Source organism: Emys orbicularis, chromosome 17, assembly GCF_028017835.1.
Source record: "Emys orbicularis isolate rEmyOrb1 chromosome 17, rEmyOrb1.hap1, whole genome shotgun sequence".
Classification (NCBI taxonomy): domain Eukaryota; kingdom Metazoa; phylum Chordata; order Testudines; family Emydidae; genus Emys; species Emys orbicularis.
Genome location: NC_088699.1, coordinates 2290042 through 2305936, shown reverse-complemented (window position 1 = coordinate 2305936; position 15895 = coordinate 2290042). Strand labels below are relative to the sequence as shown.

General features: G+C 39.3%; 1 protein-coding gene across 3 annotated transcripts in view; it reads left to right on the top strand.

The window, feature by feature from the left end:
* The window catches only part of FAM222B (family with sequence similarity 222 member B), a 50281-nt gene that overhangs the window by 26704 nt on the left and 7682 nt on the right, over positions 1-15895 (top strand). For all 3 annotated transcript variants that reach the window (XM_065418265.1, XM_065418263.1, XM_065418264.1), the window contains exon 2: positions 11363-11490. In XM_065418265.1, coding sequence (XP_065274337.1) covers positions 11409-11490 — 82 coding nt within the window. In that variant the 5' untranslated portion in view covers positions 11363-11408. The remainder of the gene's footprint in view (positions 1-11362; positions 11491-15895) is intronic.

The window sequence follows — 15895 nt, the reverse complement described above, 5'->3', positions numbered from 1 at the left end:
CTGATGGCGTGGCCTTAGTTCTCAAGCTTCTAGCTGTCACTAGAAGATGGCGTCCAACACCACTCTCCCTCTAGACTGGGGAGTTAGGCTGCAGTTCTTCCTGCAACTCCCTGTAATCACCGTAGCAAGTTGGCTTTGGTTCAGCACATGCAGTCCTGTTTTCTCAGGCAATGACAGGGTTAACCAATGACCAACCTGCCATCATAAAGCAAAGTATTATTTATTTAGAACAAAATCATTACAGAAGAAACGTACTGTTAAAACAATAAACAACTTATCTGCATTTCTGACTTACCAGGTGTCACCCATCTTCCACATGGAGACCCTGCCAGGTTTCAGAGTATTTCAGGTACTCTTACATGGCCACTTTATACAGGTTTCAGTTGTTTGTTTGCCAGACAACTCCATCCAGTCACACTGGTATATGCAGTTTCCCCCAGGGGATGAGACTTCTCCAAACTGGTTACTGACCTTAATTACACCCCAGTGATTTTTGTTCCTTTAGGAAACTCCTGTAACTGCCCCCTGGAGCCAAAATACAATCTCTGGCCCATACAGATACTATAATATTTATAATGTTGATACTATTGTCTTTGGTCCATATTCCATATAATGTCTATCATAACATGGATGTAGTGTTAGAAGGCCTTTGTTTTGAAAGTCCCTTTATAAAGGGAAGAGGAATTCAATGAATTCTGAGTAAATTAATACAGACCACTCTTTGGATACAAACAAGTTGATTTTCCTATTTCTTTCCAAACTTTCAGGGTCCAAGTAGTCTCTCTGCTTAACCCCAGACTGGGCAATAGCATGTTTGTTTCGAGTGTGATAGAGTGCTCTAAATACAGCTTTGGAGCCTTGGCCAGGCCCTGTAGTCATTCTGCTTACTGTCTATTCTACATCTTCCCTTCTTTATCCTAGCCTAAGGATAGACCTTCAACACCTGGTAGGAGCTACTACCTACATCTTGTTGCCTGGCAGCTCACATTGCATATTTAAAAATGCAAAATTAACTCTAAAAATAGATTTCCCATAATATGGATGCTTTCAATCCACTAAAATGAACCATAGATTTGGGGTGTGGGCATAAAGGGGAATATTATCTACCCTACTCTTTGATCTTTGTTATGTGAGATGAGAAATGCTGTCTTGTTCTGAAACATTGCAGTTAGAGGAATAGTGGCTAAAGGAGGGGATTGAGAAGCTAGACTTCCACGTTCTGTCCCTTGCTCTGCCACTTCCTCCAAAGCCTCAGCTGATCTGTTCATGTAATAAGGGCCCCCATCACTGGAGTATAGAGCACCTTGCAAACTTTGTTATCCTCTCATACCTGACAAGAAAGAGATCATCCCTTGTATAAGTGACAGTTGAAGCACAGAGTGACTAAATGACTTGCCTAAGATCACATGGCAGAACCAGGATTTATACCCAGGTCTCATGAGTCCAACCCAGTGTCTTAATTACAAGACCAGCCTTCCTTCTATTTAATTTTTGTCTTGATTTTATGCATCTGTAAAATGGGATGTGCGCAATTCATGCCTGTCTCAGAGTGGTTGGGAGGCCAAAGTAGCGTTAGTAAGGTTCGTTGAGATGCCTTGATGAAGGACAAAGAGTTGTTAATTAAAATTGGAAGTAAGCTGTAAATGGGTGGAACCATTTTCTGGTCTGGCTAACAAAAATGCAAAATATAAATGGGCCAACCAGCAGAAATTAAGCTAAAAGCTCCCCTTCCCCCAACCACCTGTGTGGGTCTGAGCACTAAACGCAGTTAATTGGCTCCATTGCAGCAGAGATCAGAGACGCCCACTCCTATAACAGGACAAGCTATTGAGTTTTTTCAGATACTTTTAGTACTGATAATTTACTATCTTTTGAATTAACCTTTCTACATAGTCAGTAGATACATTATGGAATTAATCGGGTGCTGCCATTTTGGATCTAGGTAGTTATGAAGTTAGACTGAAACTTTACGTATTTTAGAAACTCTGCACCTTTGTGTTTTGGTTTTTGTTAAAACATATTTAGTGAGAAGCATTGTTAATGGCTTTATTTTGGCCCAACTAACCAGGCACTAGTGGAATTGCATGCTGATTTGCAATGGGTAAGCCACACAAGCAATTTCCTGTTTGTCCACCTCATTGCTAGCAGCTTCCTTTGCAGAGTACAAGCAGGAGTACGCTTCTTGCCAGCAACAGCGTCATTCCGATTAGGGCTTTAGTTCAATTATGTCTAATTAACATTTATTGCAGATAGCAGTGATAATTACTTCCAAGTCCGTTTGTTGGCGGTGGTTATCCCAAGGCTAAAGTACAAGTTGGATGGATTGTAATAACTGAAGTGACGCATTGCTCTTCCTTTTTTTTTTTTTTTTTTTTTTAAGTCCTCATTTATACCAAAGGCCAGAAGCGATGTAAAGCTCCATTTTACAATTAAAACCTACTGTTCTACTCTTCAGCAGACATGTAGTGCTGTATTTTAAAATAATCTATTAAGACCAACCTAAAATGGCTTTTTATATTCAAAAATCATATATTGGAGCTTGCTGCTTTATCACAGTAAAATGGATTTGATGGTACTGATGTCATTCACAGTAATGACTGGTTTCAGAGTAGCAGCCGTGTTTAGTCTGTATCCGCAAAAAGAACAGGAGTACTTGTGGCACCTTAGAGACTAACACATTTATTTGAGCATAAGCTTTCGTGCTTTTCATGCATCCGAAGAAGTGGGATGTAGCCTACGAAAGCTTATGCTCAAATAAATGTGTTAGTCTCTAAGGTGCCACAAATACTCCTGTTCACAGTAATGCATACCTGTTATGAGATTATAGGTGTGATATTTTAGTCTTTTGGCTGCCTTTTAACATCTGTTCAAAATTACAGATATTGATTTGAAGTCAGGTAGCCCTTCTTGATAGCTTTCAAGTCCATAAGGATTGTAATGTTTCCAGTGTTTGTTTCATGAACTCTAACTTTAAAGCCCCTTAGTTTTCTGTTTTGAGTGTTGCCTTCAGTGGGTTGGGAAAAGGGGCAAAAAGTGGACCCATATACATTTCAGTTTCTTCTTTCTTGCTTTTCAAACTAATTAATTTTGTTGCCTGACTAACATTATAAATGGTGGTCAGCCTAAAAGTGAAATTGTTTACAAGCAAAATCTTAATTAAACTGCAAGGAGCAACATTGATTTTATTGAACCTCTTACAGAGATCTAGAAGAGGACCTTGATTCAGACCATCAAAAAACGTTATATTGGTAGAAGCTGATATGACACTTCAGCTCATACAGAAGGCAGCTCTCCATTGTTCATTGCTTCTCTCCTTGTTTACCCCCAGATAAACTTGCTAGAGTGATTTATTGCCGTATCAAGAAAAGCCGCCTCCTCTGTAATGTTACTTTGCAATTTTCTGCTTATAAAATGTTTAAAGGTTGTTGCATGTTGTCTGTGAATACAGTGCTGGTTTGATAGTTTAGTTATGAAAAATGGTTAGATATGTCAAATATATTGTTCCTCTAGTAGGTTACAGCAGAGATCCTACACAAGAATGTTTCCTTGTGGGTTTCCAGAAATGCAGGGGTGGTGGAAAATGGGAGAAGGGGAGAGCAGGAAGACTTTGCATCAAGTGATGAAACTGACTGAAATTGTAATAAATACCAATGTTGGCTAGCGGGGATGGTGTGTGGTGTGCGTGTATGCTCTTAAAATGGGGGGGAGGGATAGCTCAGTTGTTTGAGCATTGGCCTGCTAAACCCAGGGTTGTGAGTTCAATCCTTGAGGGGGCCACTTAGGGATCTGGGGCAAAAATCAGTACTTGGTCCTGCTAGTAAAGGCAGGGGGCTGGACTCGATGACCTTTCAAGGTCCCTTCCAGTTCTAGGAGATAGGATATCTCCATTTAAAAAAAAAAAAAAAAAATGTAATGCAATGCCACTTGGTGTGTATTATGAAAGGAGACAAAAACGTAACCCCTAACTACTACTACTTAAATATGCTGATTCTTAAGTCACTGACCTTTTTGAAAATATAGAATTCTTCCTTTCAGTATTGTGTGAATTATGTAAACAATTCCTGCCCATGTAATTGGTATGAATGTGCTCAGGAGAACATAATATATACTTCAAAAATTAGACTATGGGGTACTTTGGGAGAGCAAAAAGGAATGAGCCTCAGTCTTCAGTAGTCTGTAGTTTTGTCTTTAGTATCTTAACTGGGAGTAAACAAGACAGTTTCACTAGGAGCATGAAAATCAGCTTGCATGCAGTTAGTTTGTAGCAGGCACTTACATAGGCTTGTACCAAAGCAACTTTACAACCCTAAAAAGAACAGGAGTACTTGTGGCACCTTAGAGACTAACAAATTTATTAGAGCATAAGCTTTCGTGGGCTACAACCCACTTCTTCGGATGCATATAACTTTACAACCCTAGTTTGTCCTGGAGCATTTTATACAGGCTGAACTTCGTTATGCAGTGTGTATTTGGGATTTTGTCATAATCATAATGCATTGTTACTATTTATGAAATTTAATGCAGCTTCTATATGAATAAGGGGAAGAAGTGAAGCACATCCATGAGCCATAAGTACTTAAAGCCCTCACAAGACTTAAGGGACCCCAGGGTGCTGGAAACTTTAAATAGATTTGAGCTTTTCTTTTGTGTGGGTAGTTTCTGTTGCCTTCTCAAATCTGAGCTTTGTGACCTCAGTTGTGAAGGTCTATAGTTAATGCTGGAATTTCAAACATGCATGTTTATTTTCATGAGTCTAAAGTTAGACTTCACCAGCTTACTTTTTTCTAAATCAGACCTGTTTCTCATATTTCATTGGCCTATGTCAGTTTTGTGGGGACCATTTCCTTTGCCTGTGTGAGAGTTTCAGGCAGTATGGTATGTTTGAACGCTCAGCAAAAACTTTTAATTTGAGCATTTGATCTATTTATTAGTGGCAGAATTTGTAAATTAGAGTAATGGGACTTTACTGCTAGCACTGGGCTGTTAAGAACAAGTAATTTACTCTATGCTGTACAAGACACCAGAGGCATCTATGTTCCCCGATAGAGCTGCTGTCTCTGAAGTTTGTTATTTTCTGGTTGATAAGCATAGCATTTTCTTGAAATGTTAAGTTCTACTATGGCAACCTCTGAGAAGTCTCTTGCTAAAACTGATGGAGCCCTTCCATAGATACCTCGGTTTAGGATGAAGTTAAGTGTAGGTCTGCTTGCCCTGTGACAGCTGAAATAGTTGACAGGTTTCAGAGTGGTAGCCATGTCAGTCTGTATCAGCAAAAACAGCAAGGTCCTTGTGGCACCTTAGAGACTAACAAATTTATTTGGGCATAAGCTTTTGTGGGCTAGAACTGGTTCTAGCCCACGAAAGCTTATGCCCAATTAAATTTGTTAGTCTCTAAGGTGCCACAAGGACTCTTCATTGAAATAGTTGAGTCCACTCTGGGAATGGGGTACAGAATGCTTTCTACTACCCAGACAAAACTATACATACTCTCAGCCTTCTTCATCTCAATATATTGGCAACTTAATGGTAAAAAAACATACTAGGGGTGTTCATGATTAGTCCAAAGCAAAGCATTATAAATCCAGAAAATTCAGAATTAAGCTGAAAAAAAAATTCAGTTAAGGCATCCAAACAGCCCTAACTCGGCCCTATAGTGATGTCCTATAATAACTACACTTTTACGATGATGGCAGTCTAGTGTTGTGGTCCCAGATTAGATGTGATTGATTTTTAAAGAGTCAGTGTTTTTATCTTCTGACTTCAAAAAAATCACTAATGGAGTTTTTTGTCTGGGAATTTTCGTTTAAAAAAAATATTTTTAAATTTCGGGAACAAGAAGCCCAAAGAGACTGCTAGTGATTTGATTATATGTAGTGTCAGCTTTAAATCTATTTTTATATTTAACTTTTAAGAGCAGATTTAGTGATCCATCAAGTAGCCAGAGCACCTAATTAATCTGGGTTTACAGCTGCTTTGCATTGCTGTAGCAGTGTAAAGCAGCCAGAATATACTGGTGAATCTAGTCTTTCAGTCAATTGCAAATTAGCGGGCTGTGTTAGTGAGTGAAGAGCATTGGGAGGGAGCAAAGAAAGCTCAGACTGTGTCCTCTGTCGCTGCCTCAGTTCCCCCAACAATGCTGCCTCAAAGGAAGCCCTGATGCCCAAGCTAGTATGCAGCCTTGGAGTCTTCATAGACAGTGACAGTTGGGCCTGGTTCAGTCTCTCCTACCACTGAGTCATTCCAACCAATAGAATTAATGCTTTTATTTCAGCTGGTGAGGAAGGGTTGAGTTGCTTCTGTCCCAATGGTCCACTTAAGAGTTAGCTGACCCTGTCTCTAGCCTATATAATTATAACAGATAAAGTGTTTGCATTAATCCATTATGGAGATCATTAAGGACAAAAAAAACCCTGACATACTAAATTTATTAGAAGACATGTTCATTTTTAACTGATCAGCTAATGAATTTACTTGTAAAATCTTAGAATATTCATTGTGTTCTCAGAGTACGTTCAGGGGGCGGGAATACTGTATTTTTCATTTAAAAAAAAAAAGAGAGATAGAGATTGATGTCTTAAGCTCCATTTTGTACTTTAACTATGTAGTCATAACCAGGTCCTCCATAATATGTTTTCTTAGCACAGCCAGAACACCTACATTGCTTCTCTTAATATCCACTAGTTCCCTGGCCATTATGAATTAAATTATTGGCAGTCAGCCTACAGTGGAGACCAAGAAAAGGTGGTAATTCTTCTAAAACGCTTCCATTTAAAAAAAAAAATTATCATATAAATAAAACTCTTCCTTTAAGATATGTTTTGCCTTTGTCATCACAAATCTCCTATATACAGATCTCCTATATTTAAAATGAGTAACTTAGCTTGTGGGCTTCTACATAGAATGAACTAGGCAAAGCTTAGTTTTGCAGCCTTTCAGCAAACATAAGCTCTGTGTAAGTTGTAGATGAAATGGAATTCTTAACTATGTAAATTGGTATGCTTTGGACACCAAGGAAATGCTGCTTTCCTATGATAGGAGTCTGACTACTCTAAACTTAATGCTGTCTTCGGCTGCTCTTAGCCACTTGCTCACATTTTTAATGTGTCATTATCCTGTTCGTTGCTGTGGGTATGTGTAAGGCATTGATGTGCTCAGTGGCATTTTAGCAAGAGGTTTGCTCCTAAGAGTCACAATACTTTAAGACTATAATGCTATTTAAAGACTGAACAGTTAAATACATCCTCTGCATATCTCACTCTCGGAAATGTTACTTGTTCAGTCATAAAGTATTGTTAGTGCAGTTTGTACTTTATATAGTGATGCTCTTTTTTTTTTTTAAGGGGGAGTACGTACAAAAATTGTTACATAAAACATTAGAGGCTAAGAGCTGTTTTAACCATGACATAAGAGAGAGCACCAGATCCTGGATTAGCTGCTGTTTTTAACAGAGTACAAATGAGGTGCTTACAGGACCTGATGATGATTGATTAAAATCTTCTGCATTGCTGAAGTTTGCATTGGAACTCTGTCATCTTTGTTCATTGTCTACTCTTCACTGAGAAACAGGCCTCAGTTATGCCAGACTTGTGAAACTAATAGAGGAGTGAGGAAAGAGAGTGTAGATACTTTCTGCTGAATCTGAGCTTTTGCTTACTCAGGTGAAGCAGTAAAAGTATATAAAGGAAGAATGCCAAAGTCTGTGGCAATTTACAATGGTTTTGTCATTTTTGGATTAAAAGGCATCTGAATGCTTGTTTTGTCTTTCATTCTTTCATTATGTTGGGCATAATTTGGAGGAGGGAACTGTCCACAGGATGCCAGGAAAGTTCTCATGGAATTCTGCAGCTTTGTTTATATTTGTGAATAAGTTTCTTAAATGTAGAGGCCAAGCAACGTGTCTCTTCCTAAAATAATTAATTTAAGCTCTGGATGTGCCAGCACTGAGGGTTTTTTTAAATCCCATTGAGAACTCAGTGTGTTACAGGCTGAGACAAATTACAGGTTCAGGTTTAGAGGTCTTAAAGAAAATGCAAGATTTATGAGTTTAATGCAGTTATTACCATCTACTAATGATTAAATATCGAGCCAAAATGAAGTTGTTCTCTTGGTGTTTTGCATAATTATCTGAATTCTGCACTGCCTGGAGAGTTCTGAGTATTTATATTTCTCTAGGTTTTCAAAGGGCTGTCTGTTTTGGGCTTGTCTGCCTTGATCAGTAGCATAGAATTGTCATGCTGGCTTTCAGTGCCCAAAATTATGGTGAGCTCCACTTCTACACTACTCACAACTGGCACTTGTTTGCACATGTAACTTAGTTGACAATATACCTGGGAGACTTGCTGATAATATTTTGAAAGTATTCATGCTATGAAGATACAGCTTTTTCATAAATAAATATTTGCGGAGAAAAACCTATAGGATTTCCGGTGCTTGGTTTTGATCAACCTTTGATCAATCGGTTGGCTCAATAAACAAGTTAATGTATTGTACAAATTGACCAACTGTTATGACATGGATAACTTTGGTTATGTCTACACTGCAATTAACCTGCAACTGACCTGTGACAGCTGACTTAGGCTCGGGCACAGGGGCTGTTTAATTGTGGTGTAGATGTTCAGGCTTGGGCTGAAGCCCAAGTTCTGGGACCCTTCCACCCCACAGAAAGTTCTCTGTTTTAACAAAATTTAGTGTGAAGATCCATGCTTCTGGGTTACACCACATGGCCTTTAATGCATGGTAGTGGTGAAATGATAATTCAGTTTCATTTATTAAAACTGTCACTTCAACACAAAGCTGTTTGGGCATGTGTGCTTTACGGTGGGTATGTCATGGAGTGTGTGCACACAACTTGTGTATCATTGATGTCAGTCCCATTGATCTAATGGGAACTGGTCTAGTCAAATCCAGTTTCAAATTCAGAAATGTGTAGTACTCTCCAAAAAGGCATCCACATGGAGCTCTGGTACCCCTGGAGCTCCAAAGAACCTCTACCTTCTTGTTGATAGCCCAAGGTTCTTGAAGATGAGAACAACATAGAATGCTACAAATGTTCTTCATTGCCCACTACTGTTAGGCTATGTCTACTCTACAGCTTATGTCAGCATAATTTCTGTCACTCGGGTGTGAATAAACCACCCCCCGAGCAACGTAAATTACACTGACATAAGTGCTGGTGTGGACACTGCTATGTCGGTGGAAGAGCTTCTCCCGCTAACATAACTTCTGCTGCTCGCAGGGGCTAGAGTAGTTAAGCCACAGGGGAAGCTCCTGTCGGCTTAGAGCAGCTGATTTAGAGAGCTTACAGCGGCACAGCTGTAAACTCTTTAGTGTAGCCATGCCCTTAAAGTTTCTTCTAACTGCCAAGGCCATAGCTGATCCCATTAGACCACAGAAGTTGCTAAACTTCCTTGCTAGGATACAGGATGTTTGTTCTCAATTGTTTCCTTGTAGGGGTAGAGGTTTGTTTCAAGTGCTCCCAACTGCTTGAAAAGAATTTTGTTAGAAAACTTAGATTCAGTTGTGAAGTCCATCACTTTTCTTCTACAAAATCTATCTTGAACAGTCTGAGCTTTAGATATTATCACTAAGATCTTGTTAACATGAGAATATAGCATCAATTTAACTAAAGGTGCGATTTCAAACCAGTATAGTTAGGGATTTGCACCGGTTTGCATGGACACTCATATTTTGGTTTAGTTTGACATTAACTGGGAATAAATGTAAGCAGAACTGACACAAGGCACTCTAAAATTTAACTGTACAACTTTAATGTATAGACGAGGCCTAAAAGTCCTACCCGCCTATATTTTTCACCCATACACATCCCTGTGGAGACCCAGATTTTGGCCTGCCTTCTGTTAGCAGGTTTCAAGTTCATCATTCCCTTAAATAATTTACCTGTGCGGTGCTGAAATTCCAGTGAAACATCTGCTGTTTGAGAGAACAGCACCTGGAGCAAAAGGGATTAACCTGTTAGTGTGGTGGCTAGTAAGTGCATGCATTCCACTGCCTTTATTTCCCCAAAGGCATCTTGTTGGAGTGGCAAGCACCTTGCATAGAAGGCTGCTTTTTCTGAAGGTGCTTGTTTTTGTTTAAGGAGGGTTCATGGCTTTTTGTGCTTCTCTAAATGGTGCAAGAATATCACTTTAACTTTTTTCCCCCCCCAGTATTTATTTTAAAATTATTTACCTGGAGCAAACAAAACCCCATCATCACTTATCTGCTGACCTGCCATGCTGATAAATGGGCTGCTGCATTCCATTAAAGTCAGGATATACAGTACTTGGTATGGCTTCTTGGTGATAGTTGATCATTTTTCATTTGTTGACCTCTCTCTGTGTTACCTTCACAGTACGTTTTAAAACACAGGTTAGTCTTAGCCACCCTGACATGGTGCTGGACAATCAGCTTGCGTTTTCTACCATTGTGTCCTCGCAGGATGAAACCTAAGCAGATATGTCTGCAGTGTCAGTCCCACTAGCTGAGTCTTGTTAGTGTTATGAAGGGATTTAAAGACTGAGTTATCTGTGCTGCAAAAGCCATTTCTTAACTCTGTGCCTAGGTATAAATGCTTATAAAAGAATTATCCTCTTTAGTTAGTTAGCTGATGTGCACCTACAGTTTCTATCTTCCTTCATTTTAGAAGTAGGTTTGATCTGTTTAGATCCAAGGCTGAAAAGGCAGTATAGGTTCGCTGTTAGGGGAGTTTTGTAACCCTGAAAGGGAACATAGTGTATGTCAGTTTTGCTCCTCTGTGCAATGTGCTACATGCCACATAACTCTGGATATGGGTTATTCATCCGTCTTGTAACCTTCAGGGAAGCTGTTTTGCTTATAGATAAAATAACTTTATTGCCTGGGTTTATTAGGTTGCAGTTGTGCAGCTTTCTCCATTACTCAAGGACTATAGCTGTTTTATGTCTTATCTTTGAACAGCAGTGTGGTAACTTTTTTTTATGCAATTCATTAGAACCACAGTAGGAGGGCCTGTCATAGGAAATCGAAAACTTTTTTTCCCCTTCAGAATAATCCTGCAAATACAAGTGCCAAAATTTGTAGTTTGTAGGTTAAATGGTAGAAACCTTCCAATACAGGTGAACACTGAGTGTCAGCGTTTTTCATTTCCCAATTGATGTACAGATGTGCCATTTTAAAATGTCAGTTTAACCATCACAACAGTTGGAAAGCACATTGTTACTATAGATAAGTATAAGATATACTTTATCAACAATACTGCTAATTAAATTGCATCGGTGAACCATGGGTCCAGTCCCTCTTTCACATAGGGATGGCTGTTTGCTTCTATTTCATCACAGTACTCATCCGTGTATTAGAACCTTGAATTGTGTCTCTTTTGTTGCAGTGTGCGGAGGAGTGAATGCCCCATGTTGTGTTAGTGCCTGTCTGCCATGCTGGCCTGTCTGCCAGGACCAGGTGACCTCTCCTTTCAGCTTCTCTCTTACCCGCAGATGAACACTGGACTTCAGAAATGTGAGTGAGGCTTTGCCTTCAGGGTGTGGTTAATTGTTAAATCTGGCACTGGGATAGCTATGAAATAAACGTTTAGGTACAGCGGAAAATCTATTGAATATTTGTCTTTTATGTTTTGTCGTGCCTTCAAGGCATTAATCAATAATGGTTGTGAGAAACAGCTATCAAAATTCAAGCATTAGCAGCTAGCCCTCCCTTTCCAGCGTTTGAGAGGTTAATTTTAATCATAGTTCATAGTACAACACACTTAAATTCTTGCCTCTTTACTAAAAGCATTAGGCAGTGAAACTGTGCCTATTGATTTGACTCTTAATATAACTTTTTTTCTGGTTCCTTTTCACCAAATTGAATTGAAAAGCAGGCACCAATAGAAGTTAAATCATTCTTAATGCAGAGTTGTTGAAGTTTGTTTTGTTGATATAGGGTTGTATCGCATTCTGATAAAACACAAATAGTTGTAATCTGGCCAGTATTTCCAGTATTCAGAGTGCTGTCTCTCCATCCTGCTGTCTTTCCTGTGGCTCTGAAAATTCTTGCATAGAGTACAGCGGTAACAAACAAATTCACTTTCACTAACCTCTTTCGTTCCTGTGACATTTGCACTAATATTTCAGGTGAACCTTCTATTCAGATGCCAGCATTAGTTTATTAAGGGAATGGTTTAAATCATCCTCTCTTTGTTCCCCCCCACTTCCCCTCATCCTTCTGAGATCACTTGAGTCACAAATTGATTCCACTGTTGGGGTGGCAAATAAGAAACTATTCCAAGAGTGTTTATTAAAGAACTGGGTATAAAGATCTCCTTACAGAAATGTACTTTAGCCTGTCCCTAGTATCTGCAACTTGTACACAGGGGAAATTCATGTCTCTTCGTTTAGCTTTTGATTTTGGACTTGCTATCATCTTTTCAAATCAAATAATTTACACTCCAATTATAGTCAAACTAAACAACATGTTATGGTCCATGACTTGCTAATTCAATTTGGCACGGGAATGTTGAGGAGTAAAGGTAATAGTCTGCTAGTTGTGTAAGTGGGGCCTGCCAGGAGAGAACAAATTCTTGACACGTGTGTCTCTTACATCACAATATTTGTAATTTCCCCAAATGTGCTTTGTAATTGCAGTAACAGTTGTGGCTTTAACACAGTTAATATCAACAAGCAGTGGGAAGGACTGCAAGCCAGCCTAGGGAAAGAACAAGTTAAAGAATATTTAGATGTATTCAAGTCATCAGGGCCTGATGAAATTTAGGGTGCTTCAGCTAGTTCCTTTAGTAATCTCGGTACTATTAGCAATTATTTCTGAGAACTCATGGCGAATGGATTAGGTCCCAGAGGACTGGAGAAGGGCATACATAGCACCTATCTTTCAAAAGGGGAACAAAGAGGGCCTGTGAAACTATAGACCAGTCAGCCTAACATTGGTACCTGGAAAGATACTGGAACAAATTATCAAACAATCAATTTTTAAGCATCTAGAGGATAATAGGGTTATAAGTATAGTCAGTGCGGATTTGTCAAGAACAAATCATGCCAAATCAATCTAATTTCCTCCCTTGACAGGGTTGCTGCCCTAGTGGATAGGGAAGTTGTAGATGTGATATATCTTGATTTAAGAGTAATGGTTTTGACAGTCCCACGTGACATTCTAATAAGCAAACTAGGGAAATGTGATCTAGTTTAAATTACTATAAAGTGGGTGCAAAACTGAAAGGTAGTGTCAATGATTTGCTGTCAAGCTGGGGGGTTTTTTCTAGTGAGATCCCATGGGGTCTGTTCAATATTTTCACTAATACTCTCCACTCCATTGTGCAAGTATCTTTTTATAAATTTTGCAGATGACACCAACCTGGCACTTTTTTTGAAGACCGGATTCGAATTCAAAACAACCTTGAAAGTTGGAGAATTGGTTTGAAATCAACAAGATGAAATTCAGTATAGACAAGTGCAAAGTACTACTTAGGAAGGAAAAAATCTAATGCACAACTACAAAATCTAGAATAACTGGTTAGGTGGTAATACTGTTGGAAAAGATGTGGGGGTCTAGTGAATCACAAGTTGACTCTGGCTATGACTACGCTACGGCTTATGTTGGCATGGCTTATGTTGGCATAACTTATGTTGCTCGGGAGGTGAATAAACCACCCCCCTGAGCGACATAAGTTACACAGACATAAGTGCCTGTGTGGACAAGTCTATGTCGGCGGGAGAGCTTCTCCTGCCAACCTAGCTCCTGCCACTTGTGGAGGTGGTTTTATTATGCTGACAGGAGAGCTCTGGATGTGCAGACAAGCCTTGTGAGTCAACACTGTGGTGCAGTTGCGAAAAAGGCTAATAGGACACTTCTGTTAATACACCCCAGAATACTATGTCAGACACGGGAGGAGATTGTCCTGCTCTATTCAACACTGGTGAGTCCTCAGATAGAATACTATGTCCAGTTCTGGACCCCACGCTTCAGGAAGGATATGTACAAACTGGAGAGAGTCCAGAGGAGAGCAACAAAAATAATAAAAGGTTAGAAAAGCTGACCTATATGGGGAGGCTAAAAAAAACTGGGCATGTTTAATCTTGTGAAAAGAAGACTGAGTGGGGCCCTAATAACGGTCCTCAAATATGTTAAGGGCTGTTCTAAAGAGCCTGATCAGTTTTCCATGTCCACTGAAGGTCGGACAAGAAGTAAAGTACTTAATCTGCAGCAAGGGAAATTTAGGTTATTAGAAAAAACATTTTCTGATAGTTAAGCACTGGGATAGGCTGCCAAGGGAGGTCGTGGCATCCCCATCATTGTCGGTTTTAAGAACAGTTAGATAAACTCCTGTGAGAGAGGGTCTAGGTATAATTTGTCCTGTCTCAGTGGAAGGGGCTGGGCAACTTCTCAAAGCCCCTTTCTAGCAGTAGGTTTCTGTGATTGGAGCAAGACGATGTGCCCAGAAAGGGGCTTTCACAATGTGATATGCAAGTAAACTGCCAGCTCATGGCATTCTCCCCCCCTCCTCTTTTTTTTCCCCTTTCCATCTTAATAATATATGTTGCATTTTGTCTTTTCAATTGAAGTATTGCTGACTAAAACGGCGTGGGAGGGGATAGAACTTAGTGCACTTTCTCACAAAGAAAACCTACAATTTGTTAAAAGGCTTCCTTGATTGGAGATCACTTCAGAGTATTGGAAAGCTTCATACTGAAAGGGCAAATTAGTGAAATCTTTTAATATATTTGTTTGGTGAGATGAGGGTGTGAACTGTGGGCCAATTTCATACTGCATTAGTTCTATATTTTCTAAAGGTAACAGGCTAGCATCTCTTAGCTTGATATTGCCAGCTCTTTCCAGGCACTGCTTAACATTGGACTGAAAGCACTACCATAACCTCATCTAGGCCTTGTCTACACAGGGAAAAAGCCTGCAGTAGCTACTCCCACATTTACTCTTGCTGTTCACTGCATGTCTTGGTGCACAATAATTTACTGCACTTTGGAAGCGCATTAAGCTAAGCTGTCCAAGAAGTGCTCAATAAGTGTGTCCACACGGAGTTAGTGCTGAGTAGCTAGTGCACTATACATTTGCACCCTAGCTTGCTGCTCACTAATTTTCCTAGTGTAGACAAGCCCTTAGTGAAGAGTTTAGGTACTGTGTTTAAAAGAATTTAGCACATAAAGTAGCTGGCAGACGTTTAAATGGCACTAATGCTTAGCAGTTCCAGTTAGCTCTGATTTATATTGAAAATCAAGATGCCCCCTCTGCGGCAGATGTGTATAAGATTATTTGGTGCATTTCTCCAAATCCAGTATATGCATAAATAGTCTTGCTCCTGGCCAAAGGAAAGCTGAGTTAATAATCATTTTTAATGAACAATGCGTGGCTTTTGTTGTTGTTTGGGGATGGCTGGGGAAGAGGATTTGAAATAGTCCCATGCTTTTTATAGAAGCCTTAAGAAACTGTATAACTATACCAGATAACCTTTAGTAATATAAGTTCAGAAAGCCTGAGGAATTTTTTCTAGATATAGCTCTCTGGATCACATTGGTCTTGCATTCTATTTAAAGCTGTACATAGTTACCTTCATTTCTGTCCACCTCCAAATTAAGGGCTTTTTTCCTAAAGATACTGTATGAAGGAGGAGCTACTAGATGACATGTAAATATTTTGTCTTTTTTGAAACTGATAACAATGTATATATATTTTAAAGACTTTGCAAAAAAAAAAAAACCCAAAAAACTCAATTTTGTAAGATTTCAAGGGAAAGCAGAGTAAACCTGAAATTTGTCCTTCACCCATGTTTCGGATTCCTCATTGGTCTCTTATCTGCATTCTGTCTTTCCTTCTGCTTCTTAAATATAATACCGAAGACAATATCAAAATACTTGAGGCAAAGAATGCATTGTCAAAAAAGCAAAATGCCTTTTTA